At 38.3% G+C, this 24,272-nt stretch overlaps 1 protein-coding gene across 2 annotated transcripts in view; it reads left to right on the top strand.

The window, feature by feature from the left end:
• The window catches only part of ptena (phosphatase and tensin homolog A), a 28,065-nt gene extending 5,376 nt beyond the window's left edge, over positions 1–22,689 (top strand). The window contains exons 2-10 of one of the 2 annotated variants that reach the window (XM_051646528.1): positions 936–1,020; positions 1,994–2,038; positions 2,151–2,194; positions 5,156–5,394; positions 5,879–6,020; positions 6,747–6,815; positions 18,402–18,568; positions 19,130–19,450; positions 22,391–22,689. In XM_051646528.1, the coding sequence (XP_051502488.1) occupies positions 936–1,020; positions 1,994–2,038; positions 2,151–2,194; positions 5,156–5,394; positions 5,879–6,020; positions 6,747–6,815; positions 18,402–18,568; positions 19,130–19,450; positions 22,391–22,576 (1,298 nt within the window). In that variant the 3' untranslated portion in view covers positions 22,577–22,689. The remainder of the gene's footprint in view (positions 1–935; positions 1,021–1,993; positions 2,039–2,150; positions 2,195–5,155; positions 5,395–5,878; positions 6,021–6,746; positions 6,816–18,401; positions 18,569–19,129; positions 19,451–22,390) is intronic. The other variant, XM_051646529.1, reaches the window with a different exon arrangement.
• The last annotated feature ends 1,583 nt before the right edge of the window (positions 22,690–24,272 follow it).

Genomic DNA, 24,272 nt, shown 5'->3' with positions numbered 1-24,272 from the left:
CTGCACGCTTTAGGGTGGATGAGTGATCTGCTCTGTCATCTCATATATCACGCAGCGTAGTGTAATGAGCAGTCTGCTTCACACATTCACTTTTAAATATTGCAGTTTTTCATGTTTTGATAATCACATTAGGACGTTGAGATTTTAATTGATTAATCTTGCATTAATTTTTTTCCCCAAATATGTAAAATTTGTGTTTGAGCAGCAGTCGTATGTCAGTCAGACAGTGCACAGGTATCGAACTGAGTCCGTGATAGGTACTACTGGTACTGCAGAAACACTGGTATCGTGACGTCTTTATTACTGACTTGGTACCAAAGTACCGGTACTTTTGACATCACTAGTAAACGCAAAGTGTTGGAGATAGTTTGTCAATTAGGCTATGATTTTAGAGACATCTGAGCTTCTGTATCACAAGTGTTCCTCTTGTTTTCTCGTAATTTGTTCACAAAATTCAAAAGCTCTGGCAAACTTTTTGCAAATTTGCCACTAATTATTAGTTAGAGGCAAACTCTTCATTGTCGCCAAAGGTTTGCTGCAGGTTCACCACTACCGGTGAAGAGCTCCAAACTTCTGGCAAACAAGTGTGGCAGATCGCAAGTTCATTTTCATGTGAAAATAAAGAGTGGAAAATTTGTGGCAAAACCTCTGTCCAAGTATCTACAAAATATTGTACTTTTGAATGTTGCTCTTTCACATTTATGCATGTCTTTTTTAGGTTCGGCCTATTATCTTTATGTACCATCACATCTGAAGAACTGCTCTTAGAAGATTTGTGGCATGTTTGTTAAGACAATGCTATAAAATATTGTCTTTTACATCAGTTCTCGTGCTCTGAGATCTGTTATGAACATTGACATGATTCATAAAACATAAGTTGATCTTAAGTCTGTGAACAATGCATATGTCCTTGTGTTCCTTAACAAGCGTATCAGACATCTACCCAAACATCATTGCCATGGGCTTTCCCGCCGAACGGTTGGAGGGAGTTTACAGAAACAACATTGATGACGTGGTGCGGTAAGTCCAGCTGCAGAAATAAACCCAAGACACTACAACTGAGGGGCTCTACATTTACATGTACTTTTAAAACTTTGATTTCATTCAGACTTAAAAATTATTTTTAAAACGTCATGTAAACACAATATTTGAGAAGTCGGACTAACAGAATGTGATTGAAGCTCAACTTTGTCCAGAATACGTGTCAATCGGACGTGACCACAATTGGCCATTGTGTGCATGTTCTGAAAGACGGCGGTGAAGCGTGATGTGTACTCCACTGTTTTCCTTCAAATTTGATTACACATTGTGTCGTGGATATTTGGACAGACAGATGGAGGCTGTAGCTCGACTTTGCAAAAACCCACTGTTGCTCAACGTACTTGCATACATACGCAGTTTCTTCCCCCTCACTCTCTTACTGTATATTTGACACTTCTTTTTTTTTTTTTTTTAACTCTGAGTTAACAATTACTAGTTTAATTTGTTGTGTTTTCTAGTTGATGTAGTGATTCCATATAGAATTGAAATTATGTTTTTCTAAAAATGTAAGTGTTTTTAATTTTTAAAAACAGTTAAAATAGTTTTTCATCTTTGTTAGTTATTGCGGTTTATTTTTGCTGCTTAAAGTTTGTGTGTAATTTCAGCACCATTATCATCAAATGGAATTGCAAAAATAATCTTTTTTTCAGATTGATTTCCTGACCACTCCCCTTGTCTGGCATTGGTTTAAAAACAGACAGTCCCGCCCCCAGACTCATGCCATTGGTTGAACTGATCTAGCTATGTTGGGCTGATCAGGATGCTCAAACACAGCAATGCACTTTGCGAAATCAGCCTAGGAGTAGTTTACTTCTAATTGTCTCTGCATATTATGCTGGGATAGTAAAAAGTATTTTAAGATTGAAAAAATACACACTTGCTTATACTTTTTGAAAAGAAAATGCAATCATATGTGTTTTAACTGGTCTCATAGATATGTTTTTCCTTCCAGGTTTTTGGATTCAAAACACAAGAACCATTATAAAATCTATAACCTGTGAGTATTTAACCACATTTGAATACAGGAAGGATAAGTGTTTAATTTAAGAAAATTGGGTGCACTGAGCTGGGTTAAATGCTTTTGTCCTTTTTTTTTCTTCCCCTTTAAGATGTGCTGAACGACACTATGATGCATCTAAATTCAACTGCAGGGGTAAGTACGATGGCTACTTTAAATATACAATGCCACATGTCTAAGTCTCTCTGTTAGTGCTTTTAATTGCAGCTTTTAGGGTGGATTGTTGGAAATCAGTGATGACTTTAGACCTTTGTTTCATGTTCTTTTAAAAAAATTGACAGATTTTTGTGCTCTTATAAATCAGTTAAAGGGGTCATGACATACTCTATATATATATATATATGTATATATGTATGTATATAATTTTATTATCTTCCCTGAGGTCCACTTAATGTCAGTAAAGTCTTTTTACACTAAAACAGTCATGATTTAATAATATATGATAATTTTCCACCCTGTCTCTGGCCCTCTGTCTAAAAGCTTGGTTTAAAGCTGTCTGGCCCTTTAAGACTTCAGTGTAAACGCCCACTATTCTGATTGGCTAACTTCGTGCAGTTCCTCAAATACAGCCATATTTGAAACTCAGTCGAAAGAAAATGAACTAATTATACATTACAATTTATAAAACTAAATTTCAGGGTTAACACACAACGTATACCCAACACATTTCATCTGAATGTATAAAAATATTATAGCACAGGAACTACCAAACAGTCATGACATTTGAAATATTCATGAATTAAACTGTTTACTCACGGGTCTGGTTGTGTTAACTGCCGCATTTTTCAGTTCCTTTGCAAAGCTTGAATCATATTGTGACTGGTTCTCAATCCATGCTGAAATGTTCTGAATAAGCAAATGTAATACAGTCCATGGTGCTCTTGGGTGCTTCAGCCGGCTTCAACAGGCTAAAACAGACACTGGTCTTCACCTGAGCGACATCACATCTTCTGTGTTTGTATACACACAGAACAGCATGTGGTTCTCCCAGACAGTGGCGGCAGCTGAATGAGATGCGTTTTTAAAAGTTGCACTTATACCGCTCTTAAAACGTGGCGCAGATTGCCGGAAACGCATTGAAACGCATAAAGACGTCCATCTAGTCCATGTTTACAAAAGACCAACGATTAGAAATAGCACAGATGGGTGCAAAAATGGTCCAGGATGCCTTCAAAACAACAGGAAATAGTGCAGCTGAATGCAACACAATGGAGGTCTCATATAGAGTTCGAACTTGATATCACGTCTTTTAAAAGCGGCGCAAGATGCATGATAATCGTCAAAGCCATTCATCAAAATTTAAATCCAGATACGCACATGTAGGTGTCCTGTGTAAGTCCACTTTGCTGTAGACAGGGTTCCTTAAAAAGTCTTAACGTCTTAAGTTCAGTTTTCCAAAATTTAAGGTCATAAAAAGTCTTAAATATCTTAAATGATACAACAAAAGTCTTAATTTTTATTTGAAGAGGTCTTAAATTTGGGGGTGGAAAGACAGAAATCATGATATGACCTAATGTGATTATCAAACTTCACAAGAATACAATTTAATTAAATACATGCATGCGCTGTGTCCTTCAAAGTGAAAACGCGGCACTGTTGTATTTTCTCCAAGCACGTGGGGTTTGTGAGTATTTTCAGCTGTTGCAGAGCAGTTTGCAGTCATTAACCAATATCGGAAATTAATGACAAGCGATCACTAAACTGTTGATGGTGATGATGTAGTGTTGATGAAATATGACAGTGTTTACTTTTAATTGTTTATATTGTAATACGTTGTAGATTATTGTAGGAGTGCACATTTTATATCCCTTATTTGTTTGAATGAGCAGCTGTAAGCAGTGAAGCGCAAACATTTCATAATAAGAGTCCCCGGCGTATTTCAAAGTTAAAGTGCTTTTAAAATTATTAAGAATTCCACGCTATGAATCAAATCCCAAGGGTCTTAAATCTTAAATTTAATTTTAAAAACTCTGCAGCAACCCTGGTAGATGAATCTCCCATGACAGGCCCGTCTCTCTCCACTTCACCAATGTGACTGACTGTTGACACCAGTGGGCGGGGCCAGTGGTGCAGTGACTAAAAATAAGCATTGATGTCTTGCTGGAGGCAGTCATTATGCAGATGTATTTGGTCCTTGTGATGTCACAAGTTCCACATATTCCAAACGGCCCGTTTCCACAGCCTGGTTTAAATAAATGCTCTTTTTCTATTAAGGAGGAAGTTTTCCGTTCTGAAACTTACAGTATGTTTTTACAATACAATGACCTCTTATATGTCCAGATCAAGGAGAATTTGATTCCTCATGTCATGACCCCTTTAAAGCAGTTTCAGAGTTGTCCTCTTATAACTGGTCTAATTATTTTTCATCACAATTTATCTTTGCATGTTAACACCTAAAATGAGAATATAGATGCCCATTCTGGTGCTTTTAGATGTGAAGCGATTGAGCTTGATTACACTTAGATTTTGGACTTTGGACATGATTTTTTTAATGGCCATTCTTTTGTTGGCATTGGGAGTTATTAGTATGGACTCTCAAGTACCCTGCATTAACTAAACTAGGTTTCATCAAGGGATGAGGGGTATTTTTAATCATCTTAACTTTGTTAGCTGAATAAATAGGTTTAAGTAATTGCTCCATTCTTAAATACACTGTAGAACACCAGTCATAAAACATATCAACTGAAAGGGTTTTTACATGATTATCTTCTCATTTCGGTGGTTGGCATTCATGTGTGTGAATTGATGGGAGGTTAAAGTTGTTCTGCAGCCTTTGCTCTTCTGAGGATAGTTTTGTGGGTTGTGCTGATCACATGCAGTGACTCGTGAGACTTAACAAGCAGGCTAACACTCACTGCTGTGACTGTCATAACTTAAAGAGACAGCTTAAAAATGAACTTTTCTGCCATGTAATAAAAATGCAAAAAGCACCCGTTCTGCCCAGGTTCATTCAAACATTTTTATTCACTGACACATTTCATGTAATGACTCTCCATTACCTGGAATACTGGGAATTACTCTGTTACAATCCAGAAGATTATAAAGGTGATAAATCCCGAAAGTCTAGTGAATTGAATCTTTTTCTGTGTTATCTAGTGGCACAGTATCCATTTGAGGACCACAACCCGCCTCAGCTTGAGTTAATAAAGCCCTTCTGCGAGGATCTTGACCAGTGGTTGTCCGAGGACGAGAACCATGTGGCCGCCATCCACTGTAAAGCCGGTAAAGGTCGCACTGGGGTCATGATCTGTGCCTATCTTTTACATCGCAAGAAGTTCATAGATGCACAAGAGGCACTGGACTTTTATGGGGAAGTTAGGACCAGGGATAAAAAGGTATAAACCTTTTGTTTTCTGTGTTTTTGTTTTTTTAGATCTGGCACTACCATCTGTATTGTTGTACAAATTAAGTATTTTAGTATGGAAGACAAGTTATAAAATAGTTTGTGTTTCCATATTTTAAAGGGATAGTTTAATCAAAAATGAAATAATTCGGACATTTACTTACCCAGACCTGTATATCTTACTTTCTTCCATGGAACACAAAAAGAAACGTTAGGTTGCATTTTAGTCTCAGTCACTATTCGCTTTCATTGCATCTTTTTTTCCATACAATGAAAGTGGATGGTGACTGAGGCATTTTGACTAATATCTCCTTTTGTGGTCCACATAAGAAAGTCATAAAGGTTTGAAACAACATAAGAGTGAAAAAAAGTCACAGAATTATTGTTATTATTATATATTTTTTTGTGTGTACTATCCATTTGAAGGATAACTTAACAGTAATTAACAAAGTTACTGTCCTCTTTCACTTTCTTAGGGGGTAACCATTCCCAGCCAGCGTAGGTATGTTTATTACTACAACTACTTGCTGAAGAACAAGCTGGAATATAAACCAGTCGCACTCCTCTTCCACAAGATGGTTTTCCAGACTCTGCCTATGTTCAGTGGGGGGAATTGTAGTAAGTCTTACTTTCCTGGTTGGCAACAGAAACTTGCTGAAACTTAAACTTTTTGGAAATCAGCTTTTACGAATGCAGTGGTATATTTTTGCTGTTTAATTGACCTGTGTTTCTAAGATATACATAAAATCCACATTCTTTTGATGAAATGGACCTGGTTATGCTGTCATGTAGGGCTGTGGACATGCTCGCAAAGAGCTGCCTTTTGTGTTTACCATTTTACACTGTCTTAAGTCTTGGATTTGTCACTAACTCTCTAACACTCATCAGTGTGCTGTCTTTCTCTGTTCCTGTTTTCTGTGCTTTATAAATTCCCATGAGGGCTCTACTCTGACATATCAACTCCTGTACCCCACCGCACAGTCTCTCAGTGTTACAACATCACAGATCGTGTTCTTTGTCCTCCCTTTCCCCATTCGTATGTAGTGTGTCCTAGTCTGTGATCTGCTCACAGTAGTGGACCTGTGCACCACAGCCAGACTGAACGCCAACCCAAACTGCACCCAACATCACTGCCAATTTCGGGAAGTTCTTCATGTTTCAAAAATTGGAACTAAAAGTGCAGATTCAGTCTCAGAACTCCCATGATTCAGAGGTAGACTTGGTAGTTCCGGGCAAGTGTGTGTGTGTGTTGAGCGTGGCTGTCGGGCCAGGGCCAGTATGATGCAGCCGAGCTCTTGGCTAGGTTAATGGTGGTGGTGTTTAACTTCCTTCTCTTTCTCTAAGGGGACAGTACTGTTAAAAACAGGAGTGAGGTGAATCCCCAGGGCTTCAAGAAAGGCAGCTGGCACTGGGGTAAAATGGCATTACTTTATTACTACTGTTAAGGGAAATGTTTTCAAAATGTCAATCAGACCCTGTCCTGTAGTGCATTCAGGACAGTTCAGTTTAGTACAGTGATTGTTGCGTAAATAGTATGATTGTTTTGTTTTTGTTTAACTTATAAAACAAAATGTAATAGTTAACATATATAAAATTATAGGGATTAGGGTTGGGTAAAAATATTGATTTTCCGGGTAGATGCCATCAGCATTTGAACAATCGCTATATACAGTAGATTCCTAAAATCCCAATATTGATCTTGTAATATGTGAATTTAAGCAACATGATCCTTGCGCTAAGAGTAAAAGTTTGATTTGACTTGTTCCGTTTAATGTGTGTGCAAAGACGAGAGCCATGCAATCCATTTGTCATTGATAATGTCTCTTGTAATATCCTTTCTGTTCTTTACTGACAGTTGTTTAAACAACAACAAAAAAAGAAACATTTAATTCTAATAAAGCCATGCAACTCCACTCTCATTAAATGCGTTAAACCAGGGGTTCTCAACGGGGGCGATACCACCCCCCAGTGGGCGTTAAAAGGATGCTGGGGGTGCTGAGAGCAAATTAGTAGGGGAGGCTTCGTCAGTCATTTTAATCAAATCTATCGTCAAGTTCTGTTTCTGTTTCTGTTTGAAGTCTAGCGACACATCTGAAGTGGTAGTGGCCTAAAGCACATAACTGGTAATCAGAAGGCTGCCGGTTCGATCCCCACAGCCACCACCATTGTGTCCTTGAGCAAGGCACTTAACTCCAGGTTGCGCCATGGGGATTGTCCCTGTAATAAGTGCACTGTAAGTCGCTTTGGATAAAAGCGTCTGCCAAATGCATAAAATGTAAATGTAATCTGAAGTATCTGGTTTAGCAGCTTCAAATAGACAGGCGAAGTCACAACCTCCACTAATGCACCTGTATGGCTCTGTAGGTGGATACGGCTCAATGGACAGAGCAGCGCGAGCGCAAAGAATGGGCGTTTTTACTCGCAGACCAGTCTCGAGCTCTTAAACGTGCACCGCGACGTGGAAACAATTTGAATTCGGCACAGAATTCTGCATGACCACCCTTGAGTTTACTATAGTAACACTAACTGTACTTTAGGCAAAAATAGATTCATAATACATATCATATCACTTCTTCATCTCTATTAAATTTGTCATATGCTGCATTTGGGGAGTGAGGGAATATAATAAATTTTTGTTACTACTTTTAAATGTTTACAGTATATTTTGTATTTATTGTTTTTACATATGTGTAGAGTAGGTCTACTGTTTGTAATTACAAAAATGCCATAATTTGTTTTATAGAAATCATGTTACATCTAACCACGGTAGTGAAGAAGATCCATGCTTCCATGTGCTTACTGTGGTCTTACAAATGCCACTATTAAAACTATAAAAATAAATAAATACATACAAGGGCAAATGCAAAATAATTTTTTTTTTTTATAGATGAAATAGAAATGTGTAAATCCTAAAAATAAAATAAAAAAAGGCTATAATATTTTTGTTTGTGTAAGAAAATATAACTGATTTTTTTTGCTTTCATAAATTCCAAGAGATGATAGAATTTGAATCAATAAGAACCTGATGAAAGGGGGGGCCTGGGTAGCTCAGTGGTAAAATACGCTGGCTACCACCCCTGGAGTTCGCTAGTTCGAATCCCAGGGCGTGCTGAGTGACTCCAGCCAGGTCTCCTAAGCAACCAAATTGGCCCAGTTGCTAGGGAGGGTAGAGTCACATGGGGTAAACTCCTCGTGGTCACTATAATGTGATTTGTTCTCTGTGGGGCGCATGGTGAATTGAGCGTGGTTGCCGCGGTGGATGGCGTGATGTCTCCGTGGCAATGCGCTCAACAAGCCACGTGATAAGATGCACGGGTTGACTGTCTCAGACGCGGAGGCAACTGGGATTTGTCCTCCGCCACCTGGACTGAGGCGAATCACTATGCGACCACGAGGACTTAGAGCTCCAAATTGGGAGAAAAAGGGGAAAATCCCCCCCCCCCCAAAAAAAAGAACCTGATGAAAGGAGTCCCAAATCAGTCACACTGTTAGAATAACTTAGTCACATAAATTAGGTATTATCTTTTATACATGTTTTAGATAACATTACTGTTGTTTATACCAGTAAATTTACATCTACATCCAACTTAAAATCAATGCTGTAATGTAGAATGAGCATTTCAGTGGGACAAAATATGCAATATTATTGGTCTGTTTGCTTATTTTTGAAATCTAACAACAATATCAGTTTTATTATTGGGGGTGGGAGGTGGGGTAAGGGAATGAAGTAGGGGGACGTTCATCAAAAAAAGGTTGAGAACCACTGCGTTAAACAACAGTACAGTTTTACACATGTGAATGTAAACAATAAACATGGCTTAACAAAATATATATACTCTGTGTGTGTGTGTGTGTGTGTGTGTGTGTGTGTGTATGTATACACACGTACAATATATGTCTGGGGGTGTGTGTGTGTGTGTGTATGTATGTATATACAGTTGTGCTCAAAAGTTTGCATACCCTTGGAGAATTGTAATATATGTACCATTTTTAAAGAAAACATGAGTGAGCAGGCAAAACACATTTCTTTTTTTTTTTTTTTTTTTACTTATATGGGATTCATATTCAACTGTAGGTTATAACAGAATGTTATCATAAATCATAAAACAAAACATGGCAACAAAGATAAAAATGAAATGACCCCTGTTCAAAAGTCTGCATACCCTTGGTTCTTAATACTGTGTATTGCCCCCTTTAGCATCAATGACAGCATGCAGTCTTTTGTAATAGTTGTGTATGAGGCCCCAAATTCTTGCAGGTGGTATAGCTGCCAATACGTCTTGGCAAAATTCCTCCAGGTCATGCAAAGTCTTTGGTCGTTTTGCATGAACCGCACGTTTGAGATCTCCCCAGAGTGGCTTGATGATATTAAGGTCAGGAGACTGTGATGGCCGTTCCAGAACCTTCACCTTTTTCTGCTGTAACCACTGGAGGGTCAACTTGGCCTTGTGTTGAGGTCATTGTCATGCTGTAAAGTCCAAGAGCCTTCCATGCGCAGCTTTCATGCAGAAGAATGCAAATTGTCTGCCAGTATTTTCTGATAACATGCTGCATTCATCTTGCCATCAATTTTCACAAGATTCCCCATGCCTTTAGAGCTCACACACCCCCAAAACATCAGTGAGCTACCACCGTGCTTCACAGTGGGGATGGTGTTCTTTTCACTATAGGTCTTGTTGATCCCTCTCCAAACATAGCGCTTATGGTTGTGACCATAAAGCTCTATTTTGGTCTCGTCACTCCAAATAACAGTGTGCCAGAAGCTGTGAGGCGTGTCAAGGTCTTTTTTTGTGGCATTGGCGCAGTAAAGGCTTCTGTCTGGCAACTCGACCATGCAGCTCATTTTTGTTCAAGTATCATCGTATTGTGCTCCTTGAAACAACCACACCACCTTTTTCGAGAGCAGCCTGTATTTCTCCTGAGGTTACCTGTGGGTTTTTCTTTGTATCCCGAACAATTCTTCTGGCAGTTGTGGCTGAAATCTTTCTTGGTCTACCTGACCTTGGCTTGGTAGCAAGAAATCCCAGAATTTTCCACTTCTGAATAAGTGATTGAACAGTACTGACTGGCATTTTCAAGGCTTTGGATATCTTTTTATATCCTTTTCCATTTTTATAAAGTTCCATTACCTTGTTACGCAGGTCTTTTGACAGTTCTTTTCTGCTCCCCATGGCTCAGTATCTAGCCTGCTCAGTGCATCCATGTGAGAGCTAACAAACTCATTGACTATTTATACACAGACACTGATTGCAATTTAAAAAGCCACAGGTGTGGGAAATTAACCTTTAATTGCCATTTAAACCTGCCCGTGTCACCTTGTGTGTCTGTAACAAGGCCAAACATTCAAGGGTATGTAAACTTTTGATCAGGGCCATTTGGGTGATTTCTGTTATCATTATGATTTAAAAAGGAGCCAAACAACTATGTGATAATAAATGGCTTCATATGATCACTATCCTTAAATAAAAGACAGTTTTTTTTTTTTGCATGATCAGACAAAATTTCACAATTTCTGCCAGAGTATGCAAACTTTTGAGCACAACTTTGTGTGCGTGCGTGCGTGCGTGTGTGTGTGTGTGTGTGTGTGTGTATATATATATATATATATATATATATATATATATATATACAGTGGTGGCCAAAAATATTGGCACCCTTGTCAAATATGAGTAAAGAAGGCTGTGAAAAAAAAAAAATCTACATTGGTTATCCTTTTGATCTTTCATTCAAAATATTCACAGAAATCTAATATTTAATTGAAGTAAAACAATTGAAAGAGGGAAATATCTCATTAAATATTTTTCTCCAAAACACGTTGGCCACAATTATTGGCAAACCTAGAAATTTGTATGCGTAAATATAAGTATATTCCCATTCATATTTAAAAAATGTTCGTGCACCTGGGTGACTAGGAACATGAAAGCCATGACTTCCTGTTTCACGGGTATAAATATGAGGTAATACAAAGGCCAAATTCCCTTAATCATCAATCACAGTGGGTTAGACTAAAGAATATAGTTCTGATGTGTGGCAAAAGGTTGTTGAGCTTCACAAAATGGGAAGTGGCTATAAGAAAATAGCCAAAGAATTTAAAAGTTCCAATCAACTGGAGATCTTAAGAATCGGCCTGGAAAAGGACGTGTGTCTGTATTGTCTCCACGCACAGTGAGGAGGATGGTTCAAGTGGCCAAAGTATTTCCAAGGATCTCAGCTGGAGAATTGCAGAAATAAGTTGGGTCTTGGGGTCAGAAAGTCTAAAAAAATATATATATCAGACATCACCTTCACCACCACAAGATGTTTGGGAGGGTTTCAAGAAAAAAAGCCTCTGCGCTCATCCAACAACAAACTCAAGTGTCTTCAGTTTGACAGACACTACTGGAACGACCAGGTTCTATGGTCAGATGAAACAAAAAGAGCTTTTTGGCAGCAAACACCAGAGATGGGTTTGGCGCACACAGAGATGAAGTACCCAATGCCCACGGTTAAATGTGGTGCTGGATCTTTAATGTTTTTGTGCTGTTTTTCTGCCAGAGGTCCTGGACATCTTGTTCGGGTACATGGCATCACGGACTTGATCAAATACCAACAGATAAAAATTCAAAACCTGGCTGTCTCTGCCAGAAAGCTTACAATGGGCCCTGGTTGGATCTTCCAGCAGGACAATGATCCAAAACAAACATCAAAATCAACACACAAATGGTTCACTGACCACAAAATCAAGGTTCTGCCATGGCCATCCCAGTCCCCTGACCTGAACCCCATAGAAAATTTGTGGGGTGAACTGAAGAGGAGAGTCCACCAGCATGGACCTCTGAATTTAAAGGATCTGTAGAGATTCTGGACGAATGATCTCAGATCCCTTGCCAGGTGTTCTCCAACCAAATGAGGCATTATAAGAGAAGACTCAGAACTGTTATCTTGGCAAAGGGAGGTTGCAAAAATTATTGAATAAAAGGTTGCCAGTAATTATGGCCAATGCGTTTTGGAGAAAAATATTTATTTAATAATGAGATATTTCCCCTGTTTCAATTGTTTTACTTCATTTAAATGTTAGATTTTTGTGATATATACAGGTGCATCTCAATAAATTAGAATGTCGTGGAAAAGTTCATTTATTTCAGTAATTCAACTCAAATTGTGAAACTCGTGTATTAAATAAATTCAATGCACACAGACTGAAGTAGTTCAAGTCTTTGGTTCTTTTAATTGTGATGATTTTGCTTACATTTAACAAAAACCCACCAATACACTATCTCAAAAAATTAGAACACATCATAAGACCAATAAAAAAAACATTTTTAGTGAATTGTTGGCCTTCTGGAAAGTATGTTCATTTACTGTATATGTACTCAATACTTGATAGGGGCTCCTTTTGCTTTAATTACTGCCTCAATTCGGCGTGGCATGGAGGTGATCAGTTTGTGGCACTGCTGAGGTGGTATGGAAGCCCAGGATTCTTTGACAGTGGCCTTCAGCTCATCTGCATTTTTTGGTCTCTTGTTTCTCATTTTCCTCTTGACAATACCCCATAGATTCTCTATGGGGTTCAGGTCTGGCGAGTTTGCTGGCCAGTCAAACACACCAACACCATGGTCATTTAACCAACTTTTGGTGCTTTTGGCAGTGTGGGCAGGTGCCAAATCCTGCTGGAAAATGAAATCAGCATCTTTAAAAAGCTGGTCAGCAGAAGGAAGCATGAAGTGCTCCAAAATTTCTTGGTAAACAGGTGCAGTGACTTTGGTTTTCAAAAAACACAATGGACCAACACCAGCAGATGACATTGCACCCCAAATCATCACAGACTGTGGAAACTTAACACTGGACTTCAAGCAACTTGGGCTATGAGCTTCTCCACCCTTCCTCCACACTCTAGGACCTTGGTTTCCAAATGAAATACAAAACTTGCTCTCATCTGAAAAGAGGACTTTGGACTACTGGGCAACAGTCCAGTTTTTCTTCTCCTTAGCCCAGGTAAGACGCCTCTGATGTTGTCTGTGGTTCAGGAGTGGCTTAACAAGAGGAATACGACAACTGTAGCCAAATTCCTTGACATGTCTGTGTGTGGTTGATGCCTTGACCCCAGCCTCAGTCCATTCCTTGTGAAGTTCACCCAAATTCTTGAATTGATTTTGCTTGACAATCCTCATAAGGCTTCTCTCGGTTGGTTGTGCATCTTTTTCTTCCACACTTTTTCCTTCCACTCAACTTTCTGTTAACATGCTTGGATACAGCACTCTGTGCACAGCCAGCTTTTTTGGCAATGAATGTTTGTGGCTTACCCTCCTTGTGAAGGGTGTCAATGATTGTCTTCTGGACAACTGTCAGATCAGCAGTCTTCCCCATGATTGTGTAGCCTAGTGAACCAAACTGAGAGACCATTTTGAAGGCTCAGGAAACCTTTGCAGGTGTTTTGAGTTGATTAGCTGATTGGCACCTCACCATATTCTAATTTTTTGAGATAGTGAATTGGTGGGTTTTTGTTAAATGTGAGCCAAAATCATCACAATTAAAAGAACCAAAGACTTAAACTACTTCAGTCTGTGTGCATTGAATTTATTTAATACACGAGTTTCACAATTTGAGTTGAATTACTGAAATAAATGAACTTTTCCACGCATTCTAATTTATTGAGATGCACCTGTATATATACACATATACACACACACACACAATAGACATGCAACGGTATCATAATTTTCACACCGGTGTGGTGTTGAAGTTCAAACAAACTAACACCGGTATTACCGCTGGTTGTATGCTTGGTGGTACTATGGGGTAATTTCCATTAAGCAATAGGCTACATAATAATGCAAGGCAGCTTGATTTTAAACTTTGAAATGTTTTATTTATTTTAACTAAAAAGTTTAATGAAAGTGCAATTAAAATTGTGTTAAACTTTTTTCAACAGTTGTGAAGGGCAACATCTCTTTGGAATCTAATCTACTTAATCGGTCACAATATTTTTCACAATTTGTTCATGATATTTTTATTTAAAAAAAATATAATAATAATAAACATTTTTATTTATTACACACACACTGGCGGCTAAAAGTTTGGAATAATGTACAGATTTTGCTCTTATGGAAAGAAATTGGTACTTTTATTCACCAAAGTGGCATTCAACTGATCACAATGTATATTCAGGACATTAATAATGTGAAAAATTACTATTACAATTTGGAAAAAAAAATTCAGAACTCCTTAAACTACTTCAAAGTGTTCTCATCAAAACATCCTCCACGTGCAGCAATGACAGCTTTGCAGATCCTTGGCATTCTAGCTGTCAGTTTGTCCAGATACTCAGGTGACACTTCACCCCACGCTTCCTGTAGCACTTGCCATAGATGTGGCTGTCTTGTCGGGCACTTCTCACACACCTTACAGTCTAGCTGATCCCACAAACTCTACCCTCCCTAGCAACCGTGCCAATTTGGTTGCTTAGGAGACCTGGCTGGAGTCACTCGGCACACCCTGGATTCGAACTCGTGACTCCAGGGTTGGTAGTCAGCATCAATACTCGCTGAGCTACCCAGCCCCCCATTCTAACCTTTTCTTATCGTTTTTCTGAAAGTGTCTTTTTCTTGCAATTCTTCCCATAAAACCTGCACCCCTGAGTCTTCTCTTTACTGTTGTACATGAAACTGGTGTTGAGCAGGTAGAATTCAATGAAGCTGTCAGCTGAGGGCATGTGAGGCGTCTTTTTCTCAAATTAGAGACTCTGATGTACTTATCCTCTTGTTTAGTTGAACATCTGGGCCTCTGGCCACATCTCTTTCTGTCCTTGTTAGAGCCAGTTGTCCTTTGTCTTTGAAGACTGTAGTGTACACATATGAAATCTTCAGTTTTTTTTTTGGGCAATTTCAAGCATTGTAAGCCTTCATTTCTTAAAACAATGATTGATTGATTGATTTTCTAGAGAAAGCATTTTTTTTTTATTTTTTTTATTTATTTATTTTTTTTTATACATAATATTGACTAAGACATGCCTATTGCATACTGTGGCAACTCAAAAACAAACAAAGACAATGTTAAGCTTCATTTAATGAACCAAATAGCTTTCAACTGTGTTTGATATAATGGCAAGTGATTTTCTAGTGCCAAATTAGCAATTTAGCATGATTACTCAAGGATAAGGTGTTGGAGTGATGGCTGCTGGAAATGGGGCCTGTCTAGATTTGATCAAAAATGACTTTTTTTAAATAGTGATGGTGCTGTTTTTACATCAGTAATGTCCTGACTATACTTTGTGATCAGTTGAATGCCACTTCGGTGAATTAAAGTACCAATTTCCTTCCAAAACAGCAAAATCTGTACATTATTCCAAACTTTTAGCTGCTAGTGTATATAAGCACACACACATACTGTCTACCAAAATGATGAAAAACTAATGATAAAATGAAATATGTAAAATTAATATTTTGCAATGCACCAAATTAGATTAGCCCCTGTATTCTAATTGCACATTTCACAGGTCATTTGGCCTGGTTTTTGTTGTTCTCATAAATTGTGTCAAATTAAATTTATAGATGAATTATTTATATGATACAAATATATATGTATGTATATATATATATATATATATATATATATATATATATATATATATATACACTATATTGCCAAAAGTATTCGCTCACCTGCCTTTAGACGCATATGAACTTAAGTGACATCCCATTCTTAATCCATAGGGTTTAATATGACGTCGGCCCACCCTTTGCAGCTATAACAGCTTCAACTATTCTGGGAAGGCTTTCCACAAGGTTTAGGAGTGTGTTTATGGGAATTTTTGACCATTCTTCCAGAAGCGCATTTGTGAGGTCAGACACTGATGTTGGACGAGAAGGCCTGGCTCACAGTCTTCGCTCAAATTCATCCCAAAGGTGCTCTAACGGGTTGAGGTCAGAACTCTGTGCAGGCCAGTCAAGTTCTTCCACACCAAACTCGCTCATCCATGTCTTTATGGACCTTGCTTTGTGCACTGGTGTGCAGTCATGTTGGAACAGGAAGGGGCCATCCCCAAACTGTTCCCACAAAGTTGGGAGCATGGAATTGTCCAAAATCTCTTGGTATGCTGAAGCATTCAGAGTTCCTTTCACTGGAACTAAGGGGCTAAGCCCAGCTCCTGAAAAACAACCCCACACCATAATCCCTCCTCCACCAAACTTCACAGTTGGCACAATGCAGTCAGACAAGTACCGTTCTCCTGGCAACCGCCAAACCCAGACTCGTCCATCAGATTGCCAGATGGAGAAGCGTGATTCGTCACTCCAGAGAACGCGTCTCCACTGCTCTAGAGTCCAGTGGCGGCGTGCTTTACACCACCGCATCCGACGCTTTGCATTGCACTTGATGATGTATGGCTTGGATGCAGCTGCTCGGCCATAGAAACCCATTCCATGAAGCTCTCTACGCACTGTTCTTGAGCTAATCTGAAGGCCACATGAACTTTGGAGGTCTGTAGCGATTGACTCTGTAGAAAGTTGGCGACCTCTGCGCACTATGCGCCTCAGCATCCGCTGACCCCGCTCTGTCATTTTACGTGGCCTACCACTTCGTGGCTGAGTTGCTGTCATTCCCAATCGCTTCCACTTTGTTATAATACCACTGACAGTTGACTGTGGAGTATTTAGTAGTGAGGAAATTTCACAACTGGACTTGTTGCACAGGTGGCATCCTATCACAGTACCACGCTGGAATTCACTGAGCTCCTGAGAGCGGCCCATTCTTTCACAAATGTTTGTAGAAGCAGTCTGCATGCCTAGGTGCTTCATTGTATACACCTGTGGCCATGGAAGTGATTGGAACACCTGAATTCAATTATTTGGATGGGTGAGCGAATACTTTTGGCAATATAGTGTATGTCGATGAAGGGGTACTTACTGGTGGTGCTGGGGGGTAACTGTGGCAAAAAAGTTTTTTAAACATCTTATGTAGGTTTTTAGTTGTTCTTGCCTATTCAGTATTTCATTCTGATTTCACCATGAAAATGTCCATAGAAGATGGCATGGTCTAAAAATAATTCAAGTTATAAATATCTTATTATAGCACTAGATATAGCTGTTTTATCAAGAGAAATTAAACCAAATTCATAAGGAATACCTATTGAAAGGTATGAAATAGCCATTTCACTATAATGGTACAAATCAAGTCACCACAAATAATTTAGTGTACATTAGGGCTGGGCTGTATAATCAAAATTTATAACAGTATGAGTCGATTTGTCATGTTAACAGTATATATCACAGTTATTTTTGCTGAAAATTATTACTAAACTGGTTTTTATATTAAATAACCATATTGCCTATTTTCATATTAAAGGGATTGCATCTCTTTGCTTATGTGCTGATTATATTCTTTTTTTGGAACTTGGACACAACAAAAGATAATATTATTATTAAATGAATCAGTCTGGCATCAGAGTAAAAATTGTTTAACGTTATGTAATAATTGAGTTATAACAAGCTCTGTATTGCTAGACACAGTTCTGCCATGGTATAGCAAAATCTCTGTTGATGCATGCCAGTGCAAAGTGTATCCCATAATACTGCCCAGCCCTAGTCTATATTAATAAAAGAAGAGCCTCCCTGTGTTAAAATAGGTGTTAAAAAGCAGAAGCAGGGCCCAGGTCTTCTTTGCTGGCTGACTGTGCTGGGTGCATGCAGGGGTTGGGCGGCTGGTTATGTGGGGATGTTTTGGGTGTTTATTCTTCTCCTTTCTTTGTCGTATCTTCTCTCCCTCTGCATCAGCCTTATTTCTAATCACCGACAATGTCTTAACTGATGATGTCAGAGCTAGGGCTATTTCTCTTTGTGTGGGCTCCTTGGTAATTAACACTGTTTTACCTTCTTCCCTTTTCCTCAATATATCCTTTCTTTATGTGTTTGATTTTCTAAATTTTTATTTATTCATCTCTCTTCCTCCCACCATTTTATCTCTTCCATTTTGTCACATCTTTCTCACTCACTCCATGTCCTGTCTCTCTTGTCTCTCACACAGACCCTCAGTTTGTTGTGTATCAGTTGAAGGTGAAGATCCACACATCAAACCCGGCCCACACACGGAGGGAAGAAAAGCATATGATCTTTGAGTTCCCTCAGCCTCTTCCTGTATGTGGTGACATAAAAGTGGAATTCTTCCACAAACAGAGCAAGATGATGAAGAAGGTAAGTGACCTTGTGACCCTCTGTCAAAACTAGTGATTGACAGATATGTTTTTTTGTTTTATGGCTGACGCTGATTTCTAGAGAGTAAGGTGGCCGATATGATGCTAATATTTACATAATGATGGCAAATACTAAATGTATTTTTGCACAATATTTACTCAGTTTCACGAAAAAAATACACATTGTGCAATATCCAATTAACTGTCGTTAGATTTTGTAACTGACACAAGACTGAATGACCACTTCTGTTATCAGACCATGCTGATAAACAAAACGGCCAAATATCAGCCAATGTAGAGCAGTTTGTACTTTTCCTATCATACTACATTTTTAGTGTCTTTGCTTCAGCATGTGCCCTGGATACGTTTTCTTCCTCATATACTCCCAACCCCCCCCCAACAGAGCATGTGTGTCCTGTGGCTGTTTGTTTCTATGCTTTATATAAATGTGTTTATAAGTGCCGTCGCTGGAATGTGTATTTGTGTTTGTAAACACTTAGCTATTTATGGCCATCAAATGCCCAAATGTAAACCTTTGCTGTGTGCTTGTGTGGGTGTGCAGGATAAAATGTTCCATTTCTGGATAAACACGTTCTTTATCCCGGGTCCCGAGGAAGCGGGGGAGAAAGTGGAGAATGGGTCTGTGGTCAACGATGTAGACAGCCTCTCCTCTGAAAGCCAAAGCTCTCTGGCGGAGAGGGAGAGAGAGAAGGAGCGAGGAGTTGGAGGAGGACTTGAAAGAGACAAAGCAGCTGAAAGGGGAGGAGAGCGAGCGGGAACAGCAGACGGAGATAAAGACTACTTGATTCTGACCTTAACGAAGAACGACCTGGACAAGGCCAATAAGGACAAAGCTAACCGTTATTTCTCACCCAACTTCAAGGTGAGGGGACACTGTTGTGTCGATGCTGAGCTGTAGATCTGTAGAGCTGCTATTCTGCTGGAAATAGTTCTGCACTATTATGACAAAAATCCTAATTGTCGATCATTTTCCATTGATATTGTAATTCTGATTTGTTCATTTCAGGTAGCAGAAGTTACATTAAATACTTATTTGTTCAACTTCATTCCATATTCTTTTTTTAGGCTACACATCAAGTAAGCTGAATTAATTACTGTTTTATACATCAACTTCACGTTGACCTAGTTAGTTGCATGATAAAACTTAACTGTTATTCTGTTTTTTTTTTATTTATTTTTTTTTATATAAATTGTGACCAGAAATCGAGCATAGCAACAACATTAGTTCCAACCCTGCCTCGCGAATGCTGATTTTGTCGCGTTGCTCATTTGCTGTTTATTAACCGTCTACATTGCACGACATGTAACAAATCCAATATAATTAAACATTTTAAAGCTTCTTTTCGAGCATCAGTTGACGTTTATTCAGCCATAATTTTCATGTGCCACCACAAACCAAGGTCAAATCTAAAGCAAGCATCTGGGCATCAGACTGTTTATGATTTGCACATTAGGATTGGTTGTCATTATTGATAGGACTATAGAATAATTAAAGCTGCTGCAAAAACCCACTGTGAATTGAAAGCTTTGATGCAACAGGAGTACACTTAAATGGAATGATGTATTCGTCAGCTTCACAATTAGTTAATCGTGGCAGCCGTTATTGTAATCTCGGTTTTTCGATAATTTGTGCAACCATAACCGGAAGCCATGAGAGTTTATTTTAAAATACACCTGATTCAAATGGTACAGTCATCTGAGCTCTTGATTGATGGAGTCATGTGTTTGCTCATTGTCTCTGCTGGACTCCTCGAGACGGAGCATCAGTCCAGTCTAAAGCATACTTTTTCTAACTTAAAAAAAATCCTTTTTGATATTATATTTTATTTATGCAACCGTTAGTTCTGATCCATTAATTTGATTGGCCAAGCAGCGCTCAAAGAGTGATGTTTCGCTGTTTGCGTCGCTCTGCTTGGTGGCACTAAAGCTTGACCATGTTTTGACTATTTTTTCATTACTTTTCAGAACAGAAATAAAATAGCTACCCATACTGTTTCTGAAACATCAGTTACTCTATTTTAACTGCTAGTTTGTAGAACTGTTGTGTAAAAGCAATATCACATATGCAGTTGTGCTGTTGTACTGAGCATGGCTGTGATACCTACAGCTGAATCACAGCGGTGCTGATATTCAGTATAACAGCACTCTTGTTTATAATATTACTTAAAGGAATATTCTGGGTTCAATACAAGCTTAAGCTTAATCACTCGATGTTTATTACCACAAAAATGTATTTAGACTTTTCTTAATTCCCTCCTTTTCATAAAAATCTAAAATCTAGGTTACAGTGTGGCACTTACAATGGAAGTGAATGTGGCCAATCTGTATGTGAATATACTCTCTATTTCAAAAGTGTTTCCACAAAACATAAACTATTATGCATGTTAACATGATTTTATTGTGATAAAATCGCTTACTAACCTTTTCTGTGTAAAGTTAAATCCGATTTTAAAACTTTGTTGCCATGAAAGTATAACACCTTTAACCTTAAACCTTAAAACTTTACAACTAAAATAATACACGTTTTAACAGAAGAAATAATGCAAGTAGTTTTATTAAATTATAAGTTTCACATTTCTGCCTTAACCCTCCAAAAATTGCCCCTCTTCACTTGCATTGCAAGTTCCTCACTATAACCTTGATTTCTTTCTGCTTTTTAGAAAAAGAAAAACAAATGAGGGATGAGTCAAAATAATTTTTGTGGTAATTAATAGGGATACACCGATCCGATACTGATGTTTTTAGACTGATCGGGTATCAGTCAAACGAGTCTGATCCAAATCCGATACTGTGTGTTAGTCATGTTAGTTACTGTCAAGCTCCAAAAATTACATTAAAGAACCATGAAAGACCCATTTAAGTAGTCCATATGACTCATGCATTTTATTACAAGCTACTTGAAGACATGCAATAGCTCTGTGAATCGCAAAAGGTTGTGTTTAATAAGTAAATATATAGTATGCATACGCAACGCATTAGTGAATGACGTGGCTCTGTTGACACATAGCACCCACAGCCTGGTGATGCGCTCGAGCTCTCAGAGCGGCGTGCAATATGCGAGCGCTCCACACAAACAAAATCTCAGATGCTCAATAGTTTGGTTCGCTTATAACATGCATTTAGAATGGCACCAGAGGAGCATTTCACCAGATTTGGAATAAAAAGCAAATTAAACTACTGTGAACTAGTCCAAATACAGGTACTAACAGGACTTCCTGTAGTGTTCCGAACATCAAAATAAAAGCCATAGGGTTTTAAAGTTAAAGGTGCATGACTGAAATATATTACTCTTGTATTATACAATTCTAAAAGTCAATAATAATAATAATAATTTATTATTATAAGTATTATTTGTTTACAAATTACAACAATATTTAAGTTGACTGGGTTCCAAAAAATAACTGAATGAAAAGTGGACTGATATCTTACAACTAAAGTGAACAAAAAAAGAGATATTAATCCTTTAAAATCCAGATACAAAGAAAACTGGCTTCTTTTCTACTGAAGACTTTCACTAGAATTGCTGTTAATTTTGCTGCTGCATTATCCAGTATACTAGTTAAAGTTTTTCTTAGGCTGTACATTTATATTGAAATAATGTTTAGTTAGAGGATTGTGTTTCTTTACGTATAAAAGAGTACCCCCACTTTGTATCACACAGTGAATATTCCTTTAATTACATATTATAATTATTAAATTAGAGAAAAGATATTGGCAATCAGAGGCTGATTAAGAATCTGTGAGGTTTTATTTTGCTGGTGTACAGCACTGTTATTTCACTGTCTCTCTTTCTCTATCTCAGGTGAATTTGTACTTCACCAAGACGGTCGAGGAGCCCTCAAACTCAGAAGCAAGCACTTCAACTTCTGTCACTCCGGATGTGAGCGACAATGAACCTGATCACTACCGCTATTCTGACACCACTGATTCAGATCCTGAAAATGAACCTTTTGATGAGGAACACCACACACAGATCACAAAAGTGTGAACACTTTGGCATCTGCACACACACACACACACACACAAACATACATGCCGGACAAAAACAAGACAAACCAACCAACACCAGTGAAATAAAAAAGGAGAAAACTTGAAAATAAACTGAAGAGAAAAGGACCCTTCCTCCCCCACTCCCTCCACCCTCCAACAGCTCAAAGACAGTTTGTCACGTCGAACGCCATTGATTACAGATGACAAAAAGTATTCTGACCAATATATTGTTTTACTTCATTTTGATTATGATAAATTTCTTGTGTGGTTCATAAACACTGTTGCCTGAGGTGGGAGGGAGGGTCCTGTAGCTATTCTGTGTATATAAAATCCCTTTTTTGTGTCAAAGACAATAAATCTAGGCAATCAGGGGAGGGGAGGCGAGGGATAGCAGACCACACATCTCTCCTCCCTGTCTTCACCCAGGCCAGTGCTGCAATTACTCTCTCCCCCTCTCTCTCGCTCTTCCCCTCCTTACTGTGAATGCTTCTCGTGCTGTCTGCAGACGCTAAGACCTTTGACCCCTTTCCTGCGCAGTGTGTGCTGGGACACGTAGTCCTTCAGGCTGTCGTACAAAGGCTCTACAGTGTGCCAGCATTCCTTGTCCTAGCATCACAACCCCCCCCCCCCCCCCCCATTGTGTATAATGATAAATTATGCAGAAAAACACGACATCCCATGTAATTGTCGATGTTTTTCTTTATTTTTGTTTTCTTTTTTTTTATCCTAAGATAATAAAAAATATAATACACGAAAGCGCAGGGAACCAGTGTTTGCAATAATGTTAACACTCAACATTTAAAGGACAAATTGGTGTGCATGTCATTGGGAGTCAGTGTCCATGTTTAATAAATGCTATATGATGTGTTTTTATTAAAACATAAGTGTCCGAAGTCTCTTAAGCAGTTGTCTGAGATCAATTCACAAACACTGTAAATCGGTTTTAAGATCTCAAGCTGTAATTGATTTGGTGCTTTTTTTAAATATTAGTATTATTTCAGATTTCTAATCCTTATGCTTTGTAAGGATATCAAGTGCATGCTTTTAAAAATTTCAGCAATACATCCAGTAACATTTGTTACTGATTGTGCCATGAAACCTGTTGCCTTCTGTTGAGAATGGAGACTACTTTCACCAGACTACTACTTTAAAGGTTTTTATACCATTTGAAATGGGATCCTCTATAGATTTTTCAGGTTAAGATATTTTTAGATTGACATAAATGATGGAAAGCCCCATGCTGGGTTTAGGCACAGCACTGATGGTGCTTCAGACAGCTATATAGGGCTTCTTACTTGAAGTTGTGAAAATGGACTCTTCTAATTATGATTCTAAAAAAACAAAGATTCATAGTTATTGTGGGAATCAATATTAATATGGAAGTGTGTGTGTGTGTATATATATATATATATATATATATATTACACACACACACACACACAGTATATAGTTGTCTAGGCATAATGCTGTCACTGCCAATCTGTAGTTTTCAGTCATGAGATTACAGAGTTTAGAGATGGAGCCAAATATTAATCTTATAACAAAGAGAAGGGGACAAAGATATATAATCCCCCTTTCCTAGTTGCTGTCTTAGTCTTCCCTTTTTCTTTTCGTGTTGGTATTTGTTGCCATTCTCCAGCTCTGTCCAGTTATATACTGAAATATGTCTCCCGTAGTGTTGATAAAAACATAAA

This window comes from Myxocyprinus asiaticus, chromosome 20 (assembly GCF_019703515.2).
Source record: "Myxocyprinus asiaticus isolate MX2 ecotype Aquarium Trade chromosome 20, UBuf_Myxa_2, whole genome shotgun sequence".
NCBI classification, from domain to species: Eukaryota; Metazoa; Chordata; class Actinopteri; order Cypriniformes; family Catostomidae; genus Myxocyprinus; species Myxocyprinus asiaticus.
This window is presented reverse-complemented; position numbering and strand designations above follow the sequence as displayed.